We start from the raw sequence: 24,587 nt of genomic DNA, 5'->3' as shown, positions 1-24,587 counted from the left end.
CAGTTATTTATCACCCAAACTGCGAAATTCATCTACTACTTTTAGTGTCTCATCTCGTAATGTAATTCTCTCAACATCACCTGATTTAGTTCGACTACGTTCCATTACCCTTGTTTCACTTTTGTTCATGTTCATCCTACATCCTCCTTTCCAGACCATTCCATTCAGTTGCTCACCCAAGGTCTGTGCTGTCTTTCATCATTACCTTGTTTAAATACTATCCTGATCTTACTATGAAGAAGTTTGGAGAAACAACGAATTCAATGGTTTAGACCAACTAATTCATGATTCATGCCACGGCTCCCTTAATTATCAGTCTCCACTACAGGACTATTATACTATTATCTAACTAGACTTCATCTCTGTCGCTGTGTTGAGAATGACATAGGGGTCATTCCATGGTAACACATGTTACTAAGTGATGTTTATAGTATACGTTTTGGACAATTAACATAGGGAAATGTTTCTATTAAATATTTTTATACCTCAAAACATACTTTGTACAGAATGCTCTACAAACCTATATCCAATAATTGTTACATTACTATATTTATCTATCTACATCTACATCTATACTCCGCGAGCCACCTTACGGTGTGTGGCGGAGGGTACTTATTGTACCACTATCTGATCCCCCCTTCCCTGTTCCATTCACGAATTGTGCGTGGAAAGAACGACTGCTTGTAAGTCTCCGTATTTGCTCTAATTTCTCGGATCTTTTCGTTGTGATCATTACGCGAGATATATGTGGGCGGTAGTAATATGTTGCCCATCTCTTCCCGGAATGTGCTCTCTCGTAATTTCGATAATAAACCTCTCCGTATTGCGTAACGCCTTTCTTGAAGTGTCCGCCACTGGAGCTTGTTCAGCATCTCCGTAACGCTCTCGCGCTGACTAAATGTCCCCATGACGAATCGCGCTGCTTTTCGCTGGATCATGTCTATCTCTTCTATTAATCCAACCTGGTAAGGGTCCCATACTGATGAGCAATACTCAAGAATCGGACGAACAAGCGTTTTGTAAGCTACTTCTTTCGTCGATGAGTCACATTTTCTTAGAATTCTTCCTATGAATCTCAACCTGGCGCCTGCTTTTCCCACTATTTGTTTTATGTGATCATTCCACTTCAGATCGCTCCGGATAGTAACTCCTAAGTATTTTACGGTCGTTACTGCTTCCAATGATTTACCACCTATGGCATAATCGTACTGGAATGGATTTCTGCCCCTATGTATGCGCATTATATTACATTTATCTACGTTTAGGGAAAGCTGCCAGCTGTCGCACCATGCATTAATCCTCTGCAGGTCCTCCTGGAGTACGTACGAGTCTTCTGATGTTGCTACTTTCTTGTAGACAACCGTGTCATCTGCAAATAGCCTCACGGAGCTACCGATGTTGTCAACTAAGTCATTTATGTATATTGTAAACAATAAAGGTCCTATCACGCTTCCCTGCGGTACTCCCGAAATTACCTCTACATCTGCAGATTTTGAACCGTTAAGAATGACATGTTGTGTTCTTTCTTCTAGGAAATCCTGAATCCAATCACAAACCTGGTCCGATATTCCGTAAGCTCGTATTTTTTTCACTAAACGTAAGTGCGGAACCGTATCAAATGCCTTCCTGAAGTCCAGGAATACGGCATCAATCTGCTCGCCAGTGTCTACGGCACTGTGAATTTCTTGGGCAAATAGGGCGAGCTGAGTTTCACATGATCTCTGTTTGCGGAATCCATGTTGGTTATGATGAAGGAGATTTGTATTATCTAAGAACGTCATAATACGAGAACACAAAACATGTTCCATTATTCTACAACAGATTGACGTAAGCGAAATAGGTCTATAATTATTCGCATCTGATTTATGACCCTTCTTGAAAATGGGAACGACCTGCGCTTTCTTCCAGTCGCTAGGTACTTTACGTTCTTCCAGCGATCTACGATAAATTGCTGATAGAAAGGGGGCAAGTTCTTTAGCATAATCACTGTAGAATCTTAAGGGTATCTCGTCTGGTCCGGATGCTTTTCCGCTACTAAGTGATAGCAGTTGTTTTTCAATTCCGATATCGTTTATTTCAATATTTTCCATTTTGGCGTCCGTGCGACGGCTGAAGTCAGGGACCGTGTTACGATTTTCCGCAGTGAAACAGTTTCGGAACACTGAATTCAGTATTTCTGCCTTTCTTCGGTCGTCCTCTGTTTCGGTTCCATCGTGGTCAACGAGTGACTGAATAGGGGATTTAGATCCGCTTACCGATTTTACATATGACCAAAACTTTTTAGGGTTCTTGTTTAGATTGTTTGCCAATGTTTTATGTTCGAATTCGTTGAATGCTTCTCTCATTGCTCTCTTTACGCTCTTTTTCGCTTCGTTCAGCTTTTCCTTATCAGCTATGATTCGACTACTCTTAAACCTATGATGAAGCTTTCTTTGTTTCCGTAGTACCTTTCGTACATGATTGTTATACCACGGTGGATCTTTCCCCTCGCTTTGGACCTTAGTCGGTACGAACTTATCTAAGGCGTACTGGACGATGTTTCTGAATTTTTTCCATTTTTGTTCCACATCCTCTTCCTCAGAAATGAACGTTTGATGGTGGTCACTCAGATATTCTGCGATTTGTGCCCTATCACTCTTGTTAAGCAAATATATTTTCCTTCCGTTCTTGGCATTTCTTATTACACTTGTAGTCATTGATGCAACCACTGACTTATGATCACTGATACCCTCTTCTACATTCACGGAGTCGAAAAGTTCCGGTCTATTTGTTGCTATGAGGTCTAAAACGTTAGCTTCACGAGTTGGTTCTCTAACTATCTGCCTTCTTCTTCTTCTTCTTCTTCTTCTTCTTCTCATCTGCACTTAAAGGCATTCTGCAAAAATTGCAAATTGTTGTAAAGTAGAAATAGCTATTCCCTATGGGATTTTATGTGGCATATGGAGATCAATATACATTAAATATGTTGAAATATATTGTTAGTTGTGTTCTATGTAATTCAGAACCAATCTGACTGCTCAAAATTATAATTAATCCTACAACAATTGTGGTAACTCATGTTACATAAATAAAGGTAACTCACATAACATGAATTAAATATCCTATACCAGGAGAAGGCTTCCAGGAGGAACTTTATTTGAGACACCAAATTATCAGGTACACTTATGTGAAGGACAGCATGGCATATAAGTTTCTACACTTTGGTAACTAATGTTACACTTTTCGGTTAGGTTATTTAAATGTTTTTGTATTTATCATGCGTAAATTGTTTGCTTCTAAAAATATACCAAAAAGAAGAAGAAGATATGCACTTTAAAGTGATATATAAACCATACAGAATTAATACAAATTTCATGATTTTTTCTTTCCTTGAAATTGATCAAATCTTCTGCATGAACAAAATCAACAATGTAGTCTTCAAAACAATGGCTCCCACAAGTAAACAATAGGTTTTGGAGGGAAAAATCAATCTTGCCAACAAAATTCAATGCCCAACCTGCATATGTAACAGGGGAAAAAATATTCCCACAGAAAAATTAATTTTTTGATAATGATTCCTCGTTTACATGGAATGACCCATAGGAACAAAAGCAAGACAGATATTTTTTTCTTTCCTTTAATTTTAAAGTCATATCTGCTACTTTTTCCTTTTTGAAACTGTAGGCAATTTTCTTGCATTTCAGACTATCACTACACTTAAGATACAGAAAAATACCCAAATAAATTGGTTTACACAAAAACTATGAATGATAACAAAACTATGATTGTGAAATACTGGTACTTTATTAATAGTAATTATGTAACGTGTGTGTTTGAAGGGCTATTCTGAGTAATTGTTAAATACAGTCTTTAAAATCCAGTTTCCTAAACCAGGCACCCACTTCCCAGAAGAAAGGGTGTAATGCTGCCAATATATGTCCTTCATCCCAAAATAATTCTGCTACAGCAGAAATGAATCCTGAAAGCTTTATTTATATATATATATCTCCATTTCACAAACAACTCTTCATTGAAGTTTTTACTAGCATCACTATCATAGTTCAGTTAATGATTGACACACTAATTTAGCCCTCTACCAGTGTCATATCCAAATTTTATTTTAGTACTGAAATACAGTGTTGTCCACAATGAGTGGAATGCCAGTCTGTAATGGTAGAGCTTGGAAGGATGACAGAAACACTTGAAATTATTTTGTTATAAAGATACACATGTAAAATAATTAATGCTTCTCTTGTAATTCTTTCACTGTTCTTGTGTAAACTTTAAATTTTATCTTTTAACCTGAAAATTCCAAACAGCTGAAAATTCTGAGAGTTAAATAATTTGGGTACTTATACATGTACGCTGATTTGTTCATTATTCTAGACATTGGTGTCTGTCTTCTACTTCATTCATCCATCTCAAGTCCTTTATGTACCTTAGAAAACTAATCTTTAATTGTTCTGTGTTATATCAAAAAAACATTGTATAGCAGTCACAGACCTTGTTGAAAAGGCAGTTGAAATCTACATGGACAACTCCACCACTGCTACAGTCCAATAAAACATTTTCTCCATGCCGATCTCCTAGACCTAAAATGTATCCCACCATTGACATTACTGCGCAAGTACGGACATATGTTGTTCTTGCCTGGTACCTGGAACAAAATTGAAACCGAGGTAAAATAACAAAATATATGGAGCACATAAGTATGTAAGTTGTGGCAAATAAGACACAGTTCACCTCCATAGCAATGACAACCCATTCAGAAATTTCCATTACCACCAAATTTTTATGAGGGGTACTGATACAACATACCAACTGGATGGATCTGGAAAAGTTTGAAGGAACCATTCACTCAAAATTGGTGGATGCATCTTCAGTAACTTGTCAAATATTAATCTCTTCTTTGCCACTTGGTCCACTTTACCTAAACAAAATAATATAAGTATCATGAAATGGGATTTGTATTAGTGATTATTCATTTTTATAAACCATCCTGTTGACTAAACTGACACAAAGTCTGAACTATTCTGGACTACATACATGTAAGAAGTTCTTTAAGAATTCGTTGAGGTGGGCTAATTCCCATCCTCTTGTAAAGACCAGACAGCATGGGCCTCAAACCCACAAGATCTGGCACCCATTCAATAATGCCACATTCTTCGTTTAGTGGTACTACAGCCTAAAAAAAAGAAAATAAAACCATGATAAAATGACTGACTTTTAACCACTCATAAAGCACAAAAAGTAATGTCTATTAGTATTTTTCAATGCAAAAGCTACTGTGTGATAAATATAATGTTGCAAACATCATTCCTTAGTGTTTAACAACTGTAACATACAAGTAGACATATTTTTCCAGCAACATTTAAAGTGCCAACAAAAGGGTTTGTTCTGCTTTGTTTGACACACAAATAACAGCAAAATCAGTAAAAACTAACTTCACATCTGTAATGTAGCCAAATGTCAACGATATCAGTGATAGAGACTAAATTCAAATACTCTTTACTTTCTCACAATACAGTCGTAACAAGTCAGAGCTAACCTTTTCCAACCATCATCAAGATGACTAGTAAGCACAAAAGAAATTTGTGGTAGAATAGACTATACATATGTTGTACAACACAAAGGCTTATTTACTCTGAATTTTCACTTCATAATTTCTGAACTGTTTCAATGCTTGAGTCGCCTGACCAAAAATAAAGCAATGCTTTTATGTGACAGATCAATCAGACCACATGAAAGTGGGCAGAGGATGGAGTAATTTTAATGTATGTATGATTTAATAGAAAGCATGCAAAGTTTCATATGTTACTATTTATTTGGATTTGCAATTGCAAAGGCCAGATAAATTTTATATTAATCCATTATCTTGTGGCTGTTGAAATATGAATACAACTTAATTTAAAATACATTCAAGTTATCTTAGTCATTGAAATTGCTTAATGGGATACTAAACAATGAATAATCACTCTCCAGATAGCGGAAGTCTTAAGCAATGTATTGGGCAGGGGGAGAGGGGGGGGGGGGGGGATAAAAAAGAAATGAAACATCATAACTCAGCTTAATATCATGCATCCTTCTGCAGAAGAAACTTGTTATATATCTCATAGCTAGATGTACTGTCCATGAAATGCTCAGGACAAGCGCAGAGACACAGGGCACATTGTGCCTACAAAAAAAAAAAAAGGACAGTGTGTCACCCTATACTGTGAGTAGGTAGTCTAGAAGCACAGTCAGGGACAGACACAGAAACACGAGTGCATGACAGAATGAACAATATGTAAGCAAGCAAACACATACCAAGATAAACAAGGAGTCTCAGCTAGTGCTAGCATGTGACTGGTCTCTAAGTCTGCACAGTCATGTATCACTTCAACACTCTACCACGAAACACTCCTCGTCCGACACACAGGAGTCTGGTGAGATCGCCAAATCTCTCCTCCCTTTAAGAGCCAATTACGGCTGAAAATGTCCTGGCCTGTGCTGGAGTCAGTGAGTGAAGGGACAAGGGGTGAGGGGGAACTCCACCAAGGGTTTCACTTTGGTGCTCTGTGCCAGGACATCATTGGTAATGCTGGGAGTGGTGACAAGAAGATACTTCAATGGAGACTAGTGGTTGAAAACCAAAGAGGACTGGGTGGGCAACCTCTGCTGGCTGCTGTGATGTCGAAGAAGGGTACTCCAACTCCTTGATATCTCCTCATGGCTAACAGTTCTCCCGAGTGGTGGGATACACCAGGCGAGCATGCAAATTATTCAGCGAGCAGTGCACAGCTGCAGAGCTGCTTGGTGCAAAAGTCACTGGGTCGTGACTGCCTGTGCAAATGTCTTCTGACTTTTGAAATGGGGGCACCCACTGCTCAGCTTGATGTGGTCGGAGCTAGGTAGCATGGCGTAACAGGTGCCGCTGATCTACTGCAACTATATACAGCTGTTGCCACTCACATACCACCACAATGCATTGCTTCCATCCAGGTGACTGTCTCAATGTATGTGCCTAGAAGGCGGAAGCTTGCTGATACTGTGGCATGGCCCACAGACCATGAAACTCTGTGTGCAATAGGTCAAAGAGACCATAAGGCTGGTGACAGTGCAGCGCCTCAGCCAGGCTATGCTTGTTAATTGGAATTGTTCACTAGGAAACCAAAAAGCTGGACAGACATTGTTTCTAGGTACCATCAAGACTGTTTTCTTGAGTCACACTTTGAATGTCCTGGCCAACCGCTCAAACTTTGCAATTGATGCTGACTGGAATGGCGTGGTGGTCTGGTGCTGAATGCCATTTTGGTGGTAGAATGTTCCAAACTCTTCCAACACAAACAGGCCAGCATTGTCAGAGACCAGGCTGCATAAAGCAATCTCAATAGTGAAATTGGCAGTTAATTCCTGTATAGTAGCATGCAGTGTCTTGGAAGACAACCTAGCAACTTATGGGAAGTTAACAAGGCATCTACCAGTAACAGCTTCATAGCCCCCAACGAAATGACTTGTCAAATCCATGTGCACCTTGTCCCATGGGTGCTCCAGTACTGGCCACGGAAAGAATTTTTGCGCTGGGGCTGCCTTGTAGTGGGTGCACGCTGAACTGGCACACACTGTGTGATTCACAGCAGAATCAATCCCTGGCCAATAGACATGTCACCAGGCCAGCACTCTGATTTGAGGCACCCTCAATGAGGTGCAATTAACATCTGCTAAAATGTGATGCCACAACGGCGGTGGAGTACCACCGTGGCAATTCTGATCTTTCACAGCGAGCAGTTGGGCACTGTCAACATCATTAAACTTATCACACAGTCTGAAATATATCCAAAGGGCTGAGTCTGACCTAGTGGGAATACATTTCAGCCATCCCTACTCGGCCATTGTAATTACTCTGCAAGGAATGTAACCTCACTTAAAGCTGCCTCGACTTCCTACGCCATCAAAGGAAATTCATTTAGGGTATTTTGAAGTTCCAGTCCAGCACAAAAAAGATGCCTGCTGCTTGCTGAAGTCGACATGGCACCCACCTTTAACCGTGACAAAGTGCCCACATTCTAGTGCTGGGAGGTAGCTTCGAAGTGCATATCATTAAAATAATTACTCACAAAGAAGGTCCAACTGTGTGAACACTATGCAGTTCTCTCCAGGAGCTTGGACTGGGGGCCAAATAAGGGGGGTGAGTGGCTTATGGTCTGTAGGGAGGCGGAGCTTAGTGCCAAACAAGAACACACGAAACTTTTTGACGCTATGTATGATTGCAACTGCCTTTTCCTCATCTGGAAATAATTTCTTTGTGTTGTTGACAAGGTTTTCAAGGTGATAGCAACAGGCTGCTCCATATCATCATGATTCCTGCAAGAGAGAACAGTATCGATGTCATACTGGGATGCATCAGTGGCCAGAGTCAAAGGCTTCCTGGAGGTCAACATGGCCAAACAGAGCCAGAGCAGAAGTGTGCTTCAATTTCTGGAATGCCAACTGACATGCCTCTGACTGCTCAAATGTCACTTCTTTTTTATGAAGCTGATTCTGTGGATTACTAAGATGAGCAGCCAGTGGAACAAATTTCACATAGTTGTTTGTATTCCCTAAAAACAATTGCAACTTCGTAATATTCTCAGGAATAGGCAATTTGTCGAATGCTGCAACTTGCTCTGTCACTGGAACAATACCATCCTTACTTAAAACATGCCCCAAATACTGAACTCTAGGAGGAAAAAATCTATGTTTCTCACGGTTGCATAGCAGGCTGTTGTCTAATGGTCACAGAAAAACTGCCTGCAAGTTTTCGAAATGCCGGTCTCTCATGAAACCAGTTGGCCAAACGTCGTCCAAATAACTGACAAAGCATGGAAAATCTGTTGTAAGTTGCTCAAGAAAACACTGGAATATTCCTGGAGCTGAAGCCATCTTCAATGGCAAAGGTTACAGTGAGGAGCACTTAATCAATATTAAAATCCTCTGAGTCTCAACATCCAATAGAAATGTCAGGTATGCATCCCTGAGATTAATTTTGGAGAGTTTTGACTGCCTGCCAACTTAGCCAATAACTCCTCATGACATTGAATGGGACAAACACCTATTTCCTTTTGCGTGTTGGCTGTGTGCTTAAAATTGTGCTTAGTCTAACATTGGGTTTCTGGATCATGACCCTGAGGGTGGCCCACTGGCTAGATGATATCTGTGACTCCACCCTGAGATTCTGCCCTCTGTCAAATTCCCAGGGTGTATACGTGGACGAGGATTTTTCCCGGAATTCCTGGATAAAAGTACATTTCCTCCCGGGTGACAATACACTTTTTCCTCGGAACTGTAAAACTTATCAGTATTTTGAATGGTTATGGTGTTATACACGAGCGTAGAATTTCCTGGCACTATAGAAAACGAAACTCAGGGTACCAAACACGTTTTGGGAAGACGTCTGACATGCAGCAACATGTACACTACATATTTTCATATTACGAAAGCATAAATTCGAATTCCACCAAATACTGCATGTTACTTTCCGTAACATTGAAATAGTGATTGCGATGTGCTTTTGTAAGCCAGTCATAGCTCACATCACGTGATCTCGTCAGCCAATGACAGCGGATATTCAGAACATAGGACACGTGATGTAGTCGGCCAAAAGCAACATCACTGAAAGGTAATGTGAACACTCAAATAGGGAAAGTTAATGGTTTAAATTAATATACGTAGTGTTGCTACAAGAAAAGAAAAGCTTTCACATATAATGTTGCCCCTTTTTGTGTGTGTTACACTTTAAGATACATCACACAAATGTGCCAGTAAAATGTTTAAGAACGACATAAATGTTAGATCTTCTGGGCTCGAAATTATTCTAAATCATCGTACTCAAAGAGTTGATTTTTCAATGAAGAGTCAAAAGCTCTGGGATTTATGAAATTCATCATACATTCTCGCACATAGTTCATCTTGCGTAAAAGGAAATTTACTTTTAAAGTAACATTTTTCAAACTACCATTCGCAATATTTTCCAGCAACCTGTTAGAAATAAGTTCGTTTCAGCACTTGCCAGAGGGTGCCTGATAACAAGCATCTTACATAATGTCATAAAAGAAACAAGACATTAGAGGATATTCGAAGAGCATGAGTATTTCGTGAACCATACTAAAATGCATAATTCGAATTAAAGTGCACATTCATATTTCCTGATTCAGATGCAAATATTCTTGGAGTACCAGTACTTTATTATCTCATGTTTGGTTCTTTATTATGGCATAAAGCCATATGTTCTAGAAGATGAAAACATGCACTTGAAATGCAGTGAACAGTTGAAACTAGCCAATAGTGTGGAATTAAACACTCAATTTCAAATAAATTGACTGGTTCAGCGGAAAAGATTAATAAAAACCAAATTTCTTTAGCAAATCGACAGAAATAACTTCACTGTTCTGCAATGCGATTAATGCTTGACTGTCAGAAAGGGGAAATAAAATAAAATCTGAAACTAATAACATATTTTAGCCTTCCGTAATTATGTAATTCACTTGATAGCTGCCGGTCACAGAAATCAGTTTCGTTTTCATTTGACGTAAGAGTAATAAACGAAAAGGCAACAGCAAAATCACGAAATGTAAACACGGGTCACGTGAGACTACCCACTTCCCCATTAAAAGTTAAGTCTGCTCTGTAGTTCTGCACCGGCCTACGATATTTCCGAACCGGGGCAATACTAGATAGTGACCCCCCCCATCCCCCTCCCTCGAGTGTTTGAGGTAGGACATCAAAAATTTAAAAATCGACTTTTCAAAAAATGTCCATATTGTAGCGCACATCTTTCTGAAGAGTCTGATACATAAAATGTATGTGTTTGAGGAAATGTAAGACATATTGTTTGGTCTTTAATGTGCCAAAGTGCAGTCCCACGCCTCTTGGCACAGCATTCTATCGCACGTAACTGTATTTCATTCTGTGGGACTCAAACATGTAACATTTTGTAATGGGTGCCAACAAACTGTATTCAGATTCAGGACAGTGGAAATTAAAATTTCCTGTGGTGCCTCTCCTGCTCCCAATTGGATTATTTGTAACCGGGAGAAAAGTAACTCTTCAGAAAATTTGGACTCTTTATTGCCTGTTAGCTAATAACTTCATGTTTTGTCTGACATAAAATTAAATATAGGATACATAAAACCAGTAAAGACAATAGACAAGCAAGACAGTACACATTTCTTCAATCCTCAAGTCCTTGCATTGTTTTTCTCACTAACCTTAGTACAGCTTTACATGGTGTGCTTTCCTTTTGGGTAACAATTTATTAGCTCATCAAAGTTCGTCAAACGTTTTGCTACGTGAAAAAAACAAATATCACTGTCTAATACTGAAAATGCTATTAATACGAATAGAACTCAAGGCTGGTGTGGTTTCTTGATCTGATTACGTGTATTTTTTCACAAAATAGGTCTGCCTAATATTGCAGCAACTGTAACACATACCGAATAAACGACACTGTTTTGGCACAAATGGTCATTTTTATAACACGGCAGAATATAATCACGAAGTACCAATATCAAATACCTATTAGGCCTACTACAAGCAAAAAGTTTCATGTTAAGAAATAGTTTCACATTTCATTCATATGCTCTAGCTTCTGAAGCAGTAGTACAAAATTTTTATATAGATTTGGAGTTGTCATATTCTTCCATAATTTGTGTGATGTCCCCGGTTCTTCTCCTTCCTCGTTTTAACAATCTTGTCATGACTAATTCTGTGACTATTCCTGCCAGGGTTAAAACTTATTCTCTGGTTAACTTGACTAACCCTGCCACAATCACCGTTTTAGTTATCCCGCGTTTTTTCCCTGGTTTGGCGTTATTACCGTTCGTACAACGCGTTTTCCGCACTGCTCCCACAATAGAACTTTAGCGGCTGCTAGCCGGGGACTGTGCAAATGGCCCTTACCAGAGTAGCGTTCTGGCAAAAAAGCGGGAGAAGGTACTACTCATATGTGACTCAACTGCGCATGCGCATGAGTTCACCAAATGTTCAAACGAATCTACTGTAAGCAGTTGTGACGTCACGCTCATCGAAGGCAATTTGCTGTTATGAAGCATTCCATAGTCTTCCTAAAGCCGTTGACACATTTTGCTGTAGGCAGGCGCTTGTGTGAGCACTGTGTTTTGTTGCTGTATATGGCGCATTTCCTTGGCAACTTTGTTTTATTTTCGTTTTTTTCTCTCTTACAAGTTTTATTGCTGCAGTATTATTCTGCAGTAGCGAAATACAGTAATATCCTTTGTTAGAGTACTGGTTCTTACCGGTCAATGTTACAAAAATTTAACTGAAAACTAAAACAATGAAAAAATCCCAGAATTCTAAAAAAATCCCGGGTTTTCCCAGTTTTCTCCCGGATAAAAAATTTCCTGGGTTTTTCCCAGATCTCCCGGTTGTCACGGGTCATATACACCCTGATTCCACCTTTACTTTATCTCACATAGCAAATGACAAGGGGCAGGCTTAACAGAATTTGGTACATTATGTGGGCCTCAAAACTAGCAGCTCTACCCAGATCCTTACAAGAAAGTTGATAAAACAACTGTGGCAATGTCTCCTAATTCTGCAATGGGACTATCTGAGAGACACAGTTAACATATCGACTGCTTCAAATTCAAAAATAGTGAAAGCATCAAGCCCAAAAATGTTTCCCGCCAACTGTGAATTGACAACCAACAGCATGAGCATGGCGGTGATTAATAGCTGACTCCACAACAGAATCTCCTGCTCACTATAAGATTACAATGTGGCACTGAGAATTCTGCGAGGGGGGCACCCTGCTCAGTGATAAGTGTCTAGATTGATAAGATTGGCTGAAGCCTGAGTCCATAAGTCTGCAGGCCTTATGGCAAATACAGAAGTGTTGTCCCTTGGCATGGTTTGCCACTGTTTTCTGCACACAGATGTCAAATATTCTATAATAGTCGATATGTTAACTGTGTGTTATATAAAAACAGACAGCCTATGTCCGTCCAAATGTTCATTAGTAAATCGTGTAAAAATCTGAAGTAAACTAAACTAGTACTTTTCGTGATTTTTGGCAACAACATTAAACAATGACTTGTCTTTATGGAGTAGTATAGATGTTCCTTACATTGTAAAATACATGACCAACTGCCACTCACAGTTGTTACTGCACAGTGTTCATTCAATGTACCATAGATATTTTGTGCAGAAGCTCACAACAGCAACAAAAAGTAACTTTATACTACTGACCTTTTGACCTTCTACTCTCTCTGATACCTTCTGTTTCATTACTCTCTCCTTACATCCTCACAAATGAACAAGTAGTTCTCTCTTGTGATGTCGAGACTATTTACGGCCACCTTTCTAATCTTATCAAACAAATCCCCCTATCCTGCCTAAGGAAAGAGCACTCACAAACCAAAAGCTAGGAATAATATTTCTATTTTTAAATGTTTCTGCAAGGAGCACAAGCTGAACAATTTTTTGATGTAAAGTTTGTAACTGTTTTCACAATCATCAATGATGATTATGTGGAAAAGTAATTGATGGCACATTCCAGATATTTATCAAATAACTATTAAAATACAAAGTCACTGAAATATTTTCTGTACTTTATATTTTTGATAGCCCCCAGATAGTGGTCTTGTGTTGAAACTTCTCAAAATTGACGATACATGGTGTTTCAAAAAGGATTTAATGACTTTAAAAATTCATATAAATTTATTGGAAGAAGATGTAGAGTTGGGTTTACTGCTATTTTGTAGGAAAACAAATCAAGGGTTTTTTTTTTTATTTTTCAAACAAAAAAAGAGAACCTTAAAGTGAAGATGTTGTATGTGACTTTCGTTGGTCTTCGCGCACACATCCCATTGGAAGTCAATTTCTTCCCAAACTCATTGCAGCATTGCAGGTGTAACTTCCGCAGTAGTGGCATAAATTCTTGCTCTAAGTTCAGGTAGAGAAGCCGGCAGAGGAGGTACAAACACGATATCCTTGATGAATCCCCATAAGAAAAAAAAACGAGTCGTGTCAGGTCTGGGGAATGTGGGAGCCATGCAATTGGTGCATCACGGCCAATCCATTGACCTGGAAAGCAGTCACAGAGAAAATCCTAGATGTCCGTCAGGTAGTGGGGTGGTGCACCATCTTAGATGAAGTAAACATTTCATTCTTGGCCATCCTCATCAATCTGTGGTATCAAAAATTAATGTAACATATCCAGGTACATTATCCTGTTGATGGTCCTCTCACGGGGGGGGGGGCATACACTTTGTTCTTGCTCAATGCATGAAAAATGTTCAGTTTAGAGCTACCACAAACATGTTGCAATGTTTGATGTGGATTTTCACTGCCTCAAATCCTACAGTTACGTGTGTTAATCTTGCCATTGAAGTGAATAGCCAACTCATTAGAAAAAATGATTTTGTTCAAGAAATGTTCATCGTTGTGTAATCAGTTTAACATATCCACACAGAAGATCTTGCAAGCAATTTTATCAGTGACTGTTATTGCTTGTAAGATCGTCAATCTGTACGGTTTCAAACGCAAACAGTTTCTCAACACACACCAAACAGTCGTATGTGGGATTTTCAGTTCGCGAGATGCATGCCGGGTTGATTTGATAGGGCTGTTGACAAAACGTTGTCTCATTCACTAAACGATGCCGTCAGATGCGCTTGGACAACCTGATGATTTCCCATGTCTTATTGAGCACCCTGTTTCTACAAAACATTTGTGCCACTCATAAATTGTAGGCCTACTAGGAGGATCTTTAGCGTACTTGGTATGGAAATTATGCTGAAAAGTAGTTGCCGACTTCGAACTTCGATTCTTCAAACCAAAACACAAAGCTAGCACTCTAGAGTCCAGTGAAAGCTGCCATCTTTAATGCAACAGCCACTAGCGTGCCTTATGCTGCAATTCAGCACTAGTAAACTACGCAAGACAAAACTTGATGTATTTCCCTACAAATTGACACTACAATCACCTCTGTAGGTACTGTGTATTAATTGATATGAATTTTCAAAGTTGTAAAGTCATTTTTGAAACACCCAGATGGTGATTAAAGGAAACTTGTGGACATTTCTTCCATTATCTCTTAACCACTAAAGAACTACAGCATTAGACCAGAAACAGTAAAATGTTGTTTGTCATCACCATCCGATACATCTCCCTCAAATTAGCTTTCCAGATATGTAATCCTTCTATTCACTAACATCTCAAACTTCCTTCCCCTTTATAATGGATAAACATTTATTACTCACACTTGGGGGTGGGGGGAAGGGAGGAAGAGGAAGAGGAAAAGAGAGAGAGAGAGAGAGAGAGAGAGAACAGACACATGATAAAGCATATACATCTTCTTTGGCTCCTTACTCACTGTAACAAATAAATAAAGCACTTCAAATAGGTTTGAATAAGCTGGAGTGACATGTCCCTAGTTTCTTGCAGTTTACTGCTACACACTATCGAGTAATTAACACAATATTACTAAAAAATTCTACTACTTTTCAGTTTTTTTCTTTATACTAGTTATAGATACTCCACTAAATGTTTATATGCAGAAAAGTTACTAATAAAATAAGGATACCTTGCATATTATAAATCTGAACACAGGACACACTGAAAGATGGATTATCAATTTATGTAAAACACAACATACTACTGAAGGTATAATCTAGTGCTTTTTACTCTCTAAGAATAATCAACCACCAATCATTTAACTATTGATATTCATGTAATAGCTACTTCTAGTGAAGAAAAAAAAGTATTGGAATATGTGCCATCTTTGAGATAATGAGTACTACTTGGTGCCAATACATACATAGGTGCGAACACGTAGAGCACGCTGCCTCGAATCTGGGTCCTTTTTTAAGTATTTATTAACTATGCCATTAAACTCCATCAAGCGAAAATCTTTGCGTAGATCATCCTGCAAAACAGATGTACAAAGTACAGAGTAAATTCAAACAACATAAGGCAGCTGCTAAGTAGAGGTACGCTAACACAGAGACACTGGTCACATTTTATGGTGCTAAGATACAAAACAAAACTTTCTTATTTTTTCCTGTCGAAGACTTGACAGAAACCATTAAACTGTCTTAGTAAACTTCAGACAAGGATCTTCTGCTGTGCTTCAGCACACAGAACATGACTGACAATGTCATTCACATGTTCGATATTACATAACAGTAGTTAAATGTACCCTCATGAACAACTGCAGCCTTGTTGGAAATAGTGTACTCTAGTTGCCACAGCAAATGGAATTGTTCAGTGTTCACCTGAATGGGATGTCCATCAGACCCCAAACTGTCAAGGTGAAAGCACAGCACAGGATGAGCAACAAATGTGATATCAGCACATTGGATCACAGCCAGATCTTTGATGTCTTATACACAGGACATTTCATCTTCAAAGTTAGGCAAGCACTGAGCTCTACACGTGTCAGAATGTCAAGTTTGTACTATGAGCACCTTGATTCAGGTATAAACACTGTTACCAGAGACTGGGGTCCCATCTGTTTGTTACAGATTGTAAAAGTGGACAGCTGGATTGCTGTGTAGTATATCACACACCTTTTGACTGCCAGACAAGGAGAACCCACCATCTGGAGCTACCTTCTTGAACTGGGATACAGGAGACACCATCCCACATATATACCTCTGCTCATTGTATGTCACAGGGCAAGGAGATTACTATGGTGCAGGAATTCTGCCTCTGGAAGCTCAAAGCATTGAAAAAGGCTAGCTAGACTTACAGCCACATTACACATTCGTACACATAAATAACAGGGAGCATGTATAGTGAAAACCACAGGAGGTGATGCGACCTGTTTTCCAGTAGGGTACAATTCAGGTAGGTTGCGTAGGTCTTATATGTGTATTCTTTTGTTTGCTTAAAACAATCAGTAGGAGTCCTGTAGCTTCAGCACTACAAATCACCTGTTCATTTCCAAATTGTGCAAGAATGATTTGAGGAACAAATTATGGGCATTTTGGTGCTCGTCCAACCTTCAGGTCATCTAAGTTTCTCCATTCATTAGGTCATCTCAGTTTCACTAAGCATAATTGGGATAACAAGAGTCATGTGGGTACTTAAGCCCTGTTTCTTCAACATCTACATACAGTTTCCATATGCAACCGCATGGTGCACAGTGAAGAGTACCTTATGCCGACACTAGTCATTTTCTTTACTGTTCCACTCACAAATGAAGTGAGGGAAAAATGACTACCTTTATGCCTCCTCCGTATGAGCCCTATTTCTCATAAGTTATCTTCACGGTCCTTATGCGAAATGTATGTTGGCAGCAGAAGAACTGTTCTTCAGTCAGCTGCGAATGCCAGTTCTCTAAATTTTCTCAATAGTGTACTGCAAAAAGAATCTCATCTTCCCTCCAGGGATTCTCATTTGAGTTCACAAAGCATCTCCGTAACACTCGCGTGTTGATCAAACTTACCAGTAACAAATCTAACAGCATGCCTCTCAACTGCCTCCCTATAAATCAGTCTAGTAGTACCCCAAACACTTGATCAGGACTCAAGAATGGGTTGCACTAATGTTCTATACACAGTCCTCTTTATAGATGAGTTTTCCCTAAAATTCTTGCAACAAACTGAAATTGACCATTTGTCATTCTTGCTACTATCTTTACATGCTCATTCCATTTCATATTGATTTTCAGTGTTAGGTTTAGATATTTAATTGACATGACTTTGTCAAGCAGCACATTATTAATACCGTATTCAAATATCACAGGATTTTTTTCTTCTAATCATATGCATTAACTTCCATTTTTCTTCATTTGGAGCAAGTAGCCATGCACAACACCATAGAAATTTGGCCTAAATCATCCCATACCCTCCTACAGTAATTCAATGACAATGTTTTCGTATACACTACAGAGCCATCAGCAAACTACAGATTGCTGCTCATGCTATTTGTCAGATCATTTATATTTATAGAGAAACGATCACTCCTGTCACATTTCCCTGGGGTTCTATGCTAATACTCTCAACTCTGGTGAACACTATCATCGAGGACAATGTACTATAGTTCAATTCTTTTATCTTGGCAGCTCGCGCATGCCCGTCCAGACGCGGGAGATTGCTGCATTGCCAGTTGCACATGATGCACGCGTCAAGAGAAGCAACGCCATCATATAGCATAGTTCACAAGCTTACGTTTAGGGGGGAGTGAGCAGTTCATGAAGTAAAGCCATCACGGCCGCATTAACCCCTTTCGCTGCTACAAAGACGTGCTCCCTGCATTCCGCACTGTGCGCGATTTTGTCACTGCACTGCTCGCCTGTGCAGACACATGGCTTTCCGACTGCTTTGACACTCTTATCATTCGATTCCACAAAAACTATTTGGCCCAAAAATTTGATTTTTACACATCTTCTTGACTGATAACTTCCCCCCATAAATGACTTAATTTTGTTTCGATGTTCAATGCAGTTATTATGCACCATTAAATATAGTAAACCATTGCATGAAATTTTGAAGAGTTTGCAGAGGTAAACGTGCATAGCATATACTTTCCATATGGTCGATTGTAGTTGTCACAATGTTGAGAGTGAAATGTGGACAAGTGCTTTAAAATAAAGCCAAAAGCGCACGGTGTAAATAAAACTTTTATTACAGTTGCGAAAGACGGAATATTTCTCAATATTACATACAACACCTATGTGGTACTCAAATTAAATGAGATATTGTTATACATTAAATTTTATATGAAATTTAGGTATCTTGTCCACATTTCATTCTCAACATTGTGGCAACTAAAATTGACCATACGTTAAGTATACGCTATGGACTTTTACCTCTGCAAACTCTTCAAAATTTCGTGCAATGGTTTACTACATTTAATGCTGCACAATAACTGCGTTGAACATCGAAACAAAATTTAGTCATTTATGGGGGGAAGGTATCAGTCAAGAAGATGTGTAAAAATCAAATTTTTGGGCCAAATAGTTTTTGTGAAATCGTATGATAAGTGTGTCAAAGCAGTGGGAACACCATGTGTCTGCACAGGCAAGCAGTGCAGTGCTGACAAACAGATATCTTACGTCTATTACGCGTGTACAAGGAAAAGGGTGAGGGTGACATATATGATGATTTGCCAAAGTCTTTATTTGCATTTTCACAAACATGATATGTGCGGTACGCTATGACGTCACGGTCAACAAAGCTTTCCAGTCCTGATACATTGGGTACACCTGTACCACCTCGTACAATTGCAACAGTTAGCCAGCCGTTGCCATGAGAAAATGTATCATTCAGATCAATACTGAAGTTCAGTCTACATCCACAAAAGACAGCGGGTCCATCTAGTAGTGAATGTGCAGCGACAGATTTTATGGTATTCTTCTTCTTGTCAGCGGCAGATGTTGTCATCTCCACGTCTTCAATTGTTTTGTAGATTGTCTGCGGGGAGCACGTGTCTGCCCCAGCGAAAGGATTAATGAAGAGACGAAGCACTTGAAATTTCAAAAAGCTGCATTCAACGAATAAAATTCGTGAAGCAAGACACTTCGATATTGTTTTTAAATAAAGAAAATATTTGGACCACACAAGGTTTGAACTCATAACCTTTCGCTTAGTGGCCTACCACCTTACCCATTACGCTAACGCAGCTCGTCTAGCAATGTAGCTCCATGAGGACTGTAACATGTCATGCAAAATACTGACAAACACTATTAATACAACTATGAATTACTCATGCTTTGTCAAAGTACAATAGGAAATAAAAAATTACCGCTGTTCTTTATTTCGAAAAAGCGGTTCGTGAGATGGATACAAACACCTTTCCTTCCTATCGCCTCAATTAGGAGTCTTTTGCTTGTTTGGTTTAATTAATTAATAGAAAATGAAGCAATTTATATAAAGAATGCTTTTTCCAAACTTTCTATAAAAGAAAGTCTGCTATCAAGACATTGATTTTGTTCTATTACTTTATTTATGACTGAACGTTTTTAAAACTGGAGACACTCGTCCGAGGTCTGCAGTGCAGTCGAGATCTGGCAACGTCGTTCTCTGTTCATTGGCTGACTGTGTTTTGTGACGTCAGATGCGCAGAACGAAGCTAAACTCGCCCGCCAACATAAATGACGCGCACGTTAGGTTCTATTAATTAAAAAGTCTTTGAGTCAATCATGTATCTGGGAAACTATTCCTTGTGCTTGGACATTGGTTCATAATCTGCAGTGGGGCATCATGTCAAACTTTTTCCAGAAATATGTTGTTGTTGTTGTTGTTGTGGTCTTCAGTCCTGAGACTGGTTTGATGCAGCTCTCCATGCTACCCTACCCTGTGCAAGCTTCTTCATCTCCCAGTACTTACTGCAACCTACATCCTTCTGAATCTGCTGAGTGTATTCATTTCTTGGTATCCCTCTACGATTTTTACCCTCCACATTGCCCTCCAATGCTAAATTCGTGACCTCTTGATGCATCAGAACATGTCCTACCAACCAGTCCCTTCTTCTTGTCAAGTTGTGCCACAAACTTCTCTTCTCCCCAATTCTATTCAATACCTCCTTATTAGTTATGTTATCTACCCTTCTAATCTTCAGCATTCTTCTGTAGCACCACATTTCGAAAGCTTCTATTCTCTTCTTGTCTAAACTATTTATTCTCCCATGTTTCACATCCATACATGGCTACACTCCATAGAAATACTTTTAGAAAAGACTTCCTGACACTTAAATCTATACTCGATGTTAACAAATTTCTCTTCTTCAGAAACGCTTTCCTTGCCATTGCCAGTCTACATTTGCAAGTCTACTCTTTTACCCTTCTTATCAGCACTTTTTTCCAGCCACATGGGACTTTGCATTGAGCAGGAGATTCACAATAAATGCGAACTATGTGAGGTGCCAGTGCCAAAGAGTACTCTCTGCAAAACCAAATAGGGTTTCCATCCAGACCTGGCAAATTATTTCTTTTCACGTCTTTCTTTTGCTTCTCTACATCACAGACACCTATTACTGTGGCCTTAATTTCTTGAACGTGAAATTTAAAACTTCAGTTCTTCTTTTGCTGACTTTATTACCACAGCAGATTGGTTGACAACTAACTGGTTGACAATTGAGTGGATAAAAGCCTTCGACCCACTTAGTGATTTTATGTAGGCCCAGAATTTGCTCGGGTTCTTGGCAAGATCTTTCACTACACTATGACAATGGGCCTTGTGTGCTTCTCACATTGATCTTTCTGAGTTTTATAGCCACACAAATTTCTACCAACATTTGCCTCCTGGCATTTCCATATCCTTTTTTGAACTGAGAGCGCAACAAGCTCCGTTTCCTTAGCATTATCCAAATTTTATTATTAAATCACACTGGGTCTTTTCTGTCCTTAATCCACTTACTTGGCACGTACTTCTCCAGTGTGTGATTTACAACCAGTTACGACTTTGCCCATAATTCATCTACATCCCTCATACTGGAACTGAATGGCGTCCTTTCATTGTCCACATAATATGCTAAAAACTGCTTGCCTGCTCTTTCCAACGCAAATGCTCTCATAGCCTTCTTGATGGGTTTATTAACTTTAGTAACCATCATTGCCATGATGGCACTAGCCTCTGTTTGTGACTCATCAGCTGAGTAACAAGTTCCATATTTATAACGAGAAAATAATCAATTACTGGCAAAATTATATAATTGGATAGATAAAAAAATCTACTCACCAAGCAGCAGCAGCCTGAAGAAGGAGCCACCACTTGCTCCAAAAGCTTGCCAATTACAACAGTCTTTTATCTGCCGCTGCTTGGTGAGTAGATTTTTCATCTATCCAATTAAATAAGTTCCATATTTAGCTCTTTACATATGCTTCTATAATTTAATTCTTAAATTAATAGTTGTAGAATGGGTGGGGGTGGAGGCCGGGTGTGCATGTCGTCATGGATGCAGGAGGTGCTGGCCACAGTTTCTGAACAGTGGAAGACAGTGTTGGCCGCTGTCAGCCAACTTCGGGCTGCTGCCTCATGGTGTAGCAGCTGTGGAGAATCTGGCAAAACTTATGGGACACCTCAGGTGCCCCTTGCTTCGCCCACATTTTCTGCTACCAAGGTATCTTACAGTTTACCCAATGCGGGGTAAGTTCTCACCTCAGGGTGGGTGACAGGCTGTAATACATTCACATCACCTGAGGCAGTGTGAATGTGGGGACTGGTCATTTGGCCTCACCTATTCAACCTGTGACTCGACAAGTGACCAGTACTTCAGCAGTGTCCAAGCAGGCGTACAGGGTGAGGGATTTACTAGTTACTGGAAACTCCAATGTTAGGCACATTATGGACACACTTAGAGAAACAGCATCCAGGTCTGGACAGATGTCCACTGTGCGCTAGGTATGTATGCCGGAGCCATATCCAAGATATGGGGGAGCCACTGCCTGCTATCATCGAGAGTGCAGAGAGCAATCATCTTCAAGCTGTGGCTCATATTGGCACCAATAGTACTTGTTGCTTGGGATCTTAGGCCATTCTCGGGCGAAACTGGTGGCTGGCGGAAGTGGTGAAGGTCCTGGCCTTACTCGCAGGGTGCAAGCAGAGCTCACAATTTGCAGTGTCATAACCAGAATTTGATCAGAGTCCTTGGATTTGGAATTGAGTGAAGGGTTATTGTATCTTTACATGAACTGCAGATATTACAATAACGTATGTGTAGGATTGTATTGTCAGTATAAATAATTTTAATCCACTACACATCTTATGAAGAGTTAGTAAATATCTTCCTTTATATTCCAAAGTTATCAAATATTGTTGGTTTGCAGAGTCTGCATTCACCAGTACTATGTATTTACACAGCATAAAGGCTGAAATTGCAGTAATACTGTTTGTTAGTGAAGCAATTATCTTTGACAATGACATGCGATTACATTAATTATAAACTCATGCAGACTTGCAAGGACAGTGGAGCAAGATTCACTGAACTCGTAATCCTTTACGCTTACTTGTAAGTTACATTGACAAGAGTCTTTACGCACAAAACTGGAATCAAGGAAAGATAACAGAAATTAGTTAAACATGCCTCACATATTGAGTTCTTAATCCCAAACAATGTCCTTAACAGTCATTACAGTTAGCATAAGCTTACATGAAATATGAAAAAAAGAGGTCCCAAACAAAGTCACTGCTTCTATATTCGTAATTCAAGTATATTCCCAGATACATATGACAAAGTTTACTGGGATATGGGGATAGCACATAATGCAGGTCCAAAAATCTGCAGCCTAGATCATCAGAAAATCCACAGAGTCTCTGATGAGACCCTGTGTGCTCCCCACATTCCAGTTAACTTTAATTCACAGGTATTTGGGAATATGGTTGAACTGAAGATACAGAAGCTGTGGCTCTGTTCAGAACCAATCATTTTTTTCGTATCTTATGTAAGTTTATGCTACATGATAGACCGTGTCCAGAGATGTTACAACAAGGATTTGAGAAAGTTAGCTCGGTGATCTCTGGACACTCAATGGAGGTCACCTCCTGGAATTAAAAAGACAATGTCTGCAAGGATTTCTAATTGCTTAAGTACAAAATGCAATAGAAAGCAATGTATTAAAGATATCAGTACTAATTCTGTGTAGTCAAATGGCACTGTACAAGAAATTGTAATGTATTGAAATATGTTCAGTATGGCCAAGTATGCTATTATGATTGTTAAGGACATTATTTTTTCGGATTGTGAACTGATAATCAACAGAATGTAAAAGCACTATGGAAAGGAAAGTTGCCATTCACCATATAGTGGAGATGCTGAGTCGCATATAGACACGACAAAAAGATTGTCACAAATTAGCTTTCGGTCAGTCTGGCCTTTGTCAAAAATAGATGACACACACACGCACACACACACACACACACACACACACACACACACACACACACACACACGACTGCACATTAGAAAACAGTAACAAAGGAAAACAGCCACAAGCTTATATTGTGACAGTCTTTTTGTTGTGCCTACCTGTGACTCAGCATCTCCATTGTTTGATAATTAACAGTTATACATATGTTTTTGAACTAATGTGTATTATCTTCCCTTGGTTCCCTATTTCACACATAATGATGCTTGTCTGTGTAGGTTACAGGGATATGTCAAGAATAATGGGTTAGTTGAATCCTGCCCCACGGTCCTTGGAATTCTGCATGAATTTATGATAAACATAATTGCGTGTCACAGTACAACATGCTTAAAACCTGCTCAACCTCCACACAGAACTCCGTTCTGGCACATACTTATGGATTCCCTGTTTCGTTATATCTGATGATGAACAACAGTTTTCAAGTAATGAAATGTATTTCACCTATCTATACGTGTGTGACATGGAAGTTTTTGTCAGCCCGAGGAGTATGATGGTAAGGCAACTGCTCACAATAAGTGGGAAATCTGGGTTCAAGTCCTGGTGCAGCACAAATTTTCTCATGATGTCAAAGGGACTACATCTAAATCTATTACAGTTAAGTTGGATTCCTGGAATAAATTTCCTGTTTCTTTTTTAAGATGTAGCAAATAAAATCCAAAGATAATCACTTCAGTAACAAATAGTACTAGTGCGATTTCAGCCTTCATGCAGAGTAGATATGTAGTACTGGGGAATGCAGACATCTCAAAGTAACAATGTG

The 24,587-nt window shown here is 39.3% G+C and overlaps 1 protein-coding gene across 1 annotated transcript in view; it reads right to left on the bottom strand.

Annotated features, from left to right (window-relative positions):
- The window catches only part of LOC126457965 (serine/threonine-protein kinase ATR), a 359,569-nt gene that overhangs the window by 18,775 nt on the left and 316,207 nt on the right, over positions 1-24,587 (bottom strand). The window contains exons 38-41 of the mRNA XM_050094723.1: positions 15,776-15,883; positions 5,026-5,164; positions 4,798-4,909; positions 4,483-4,636 (exon numbers count right to left, since the gene is read on the bottom strand). Coding sequence (XP_049950680.1) covers positions 4,483-4,636; positions 4,798-4,909; positions 5,026-5,164; positions 15,776-15,883 — 513 coding nt within the window. The remainder of the gene's footprint in view (positions 1-4,482; positions 4,637-4,797; positions 4,910-5,025; positions 5,165-15,775; positions 15,884-24,587) is intronic.

Source organism: Schistocerca serialis, chromosome 2 (genome assembly GCF_023864345.2).
Source record: "Schistocerca serialis cubense isolate TAMUIC-IGC-003099 chromosome 2, iqSchSeri2.2, whole genome shotgun sequence".
Lineage (NCBI taxonomy): Eukaryota > Metazoa > Arthropoda > Insecta > Orthoptera > Acrididae > Schistocerca > Schistocerca serialis.
The sequence above is the reverse complement of the archived record's forward strand: the minus strand, read 5'-3'. Positions and strand labels throughout refer to the sequence as shown.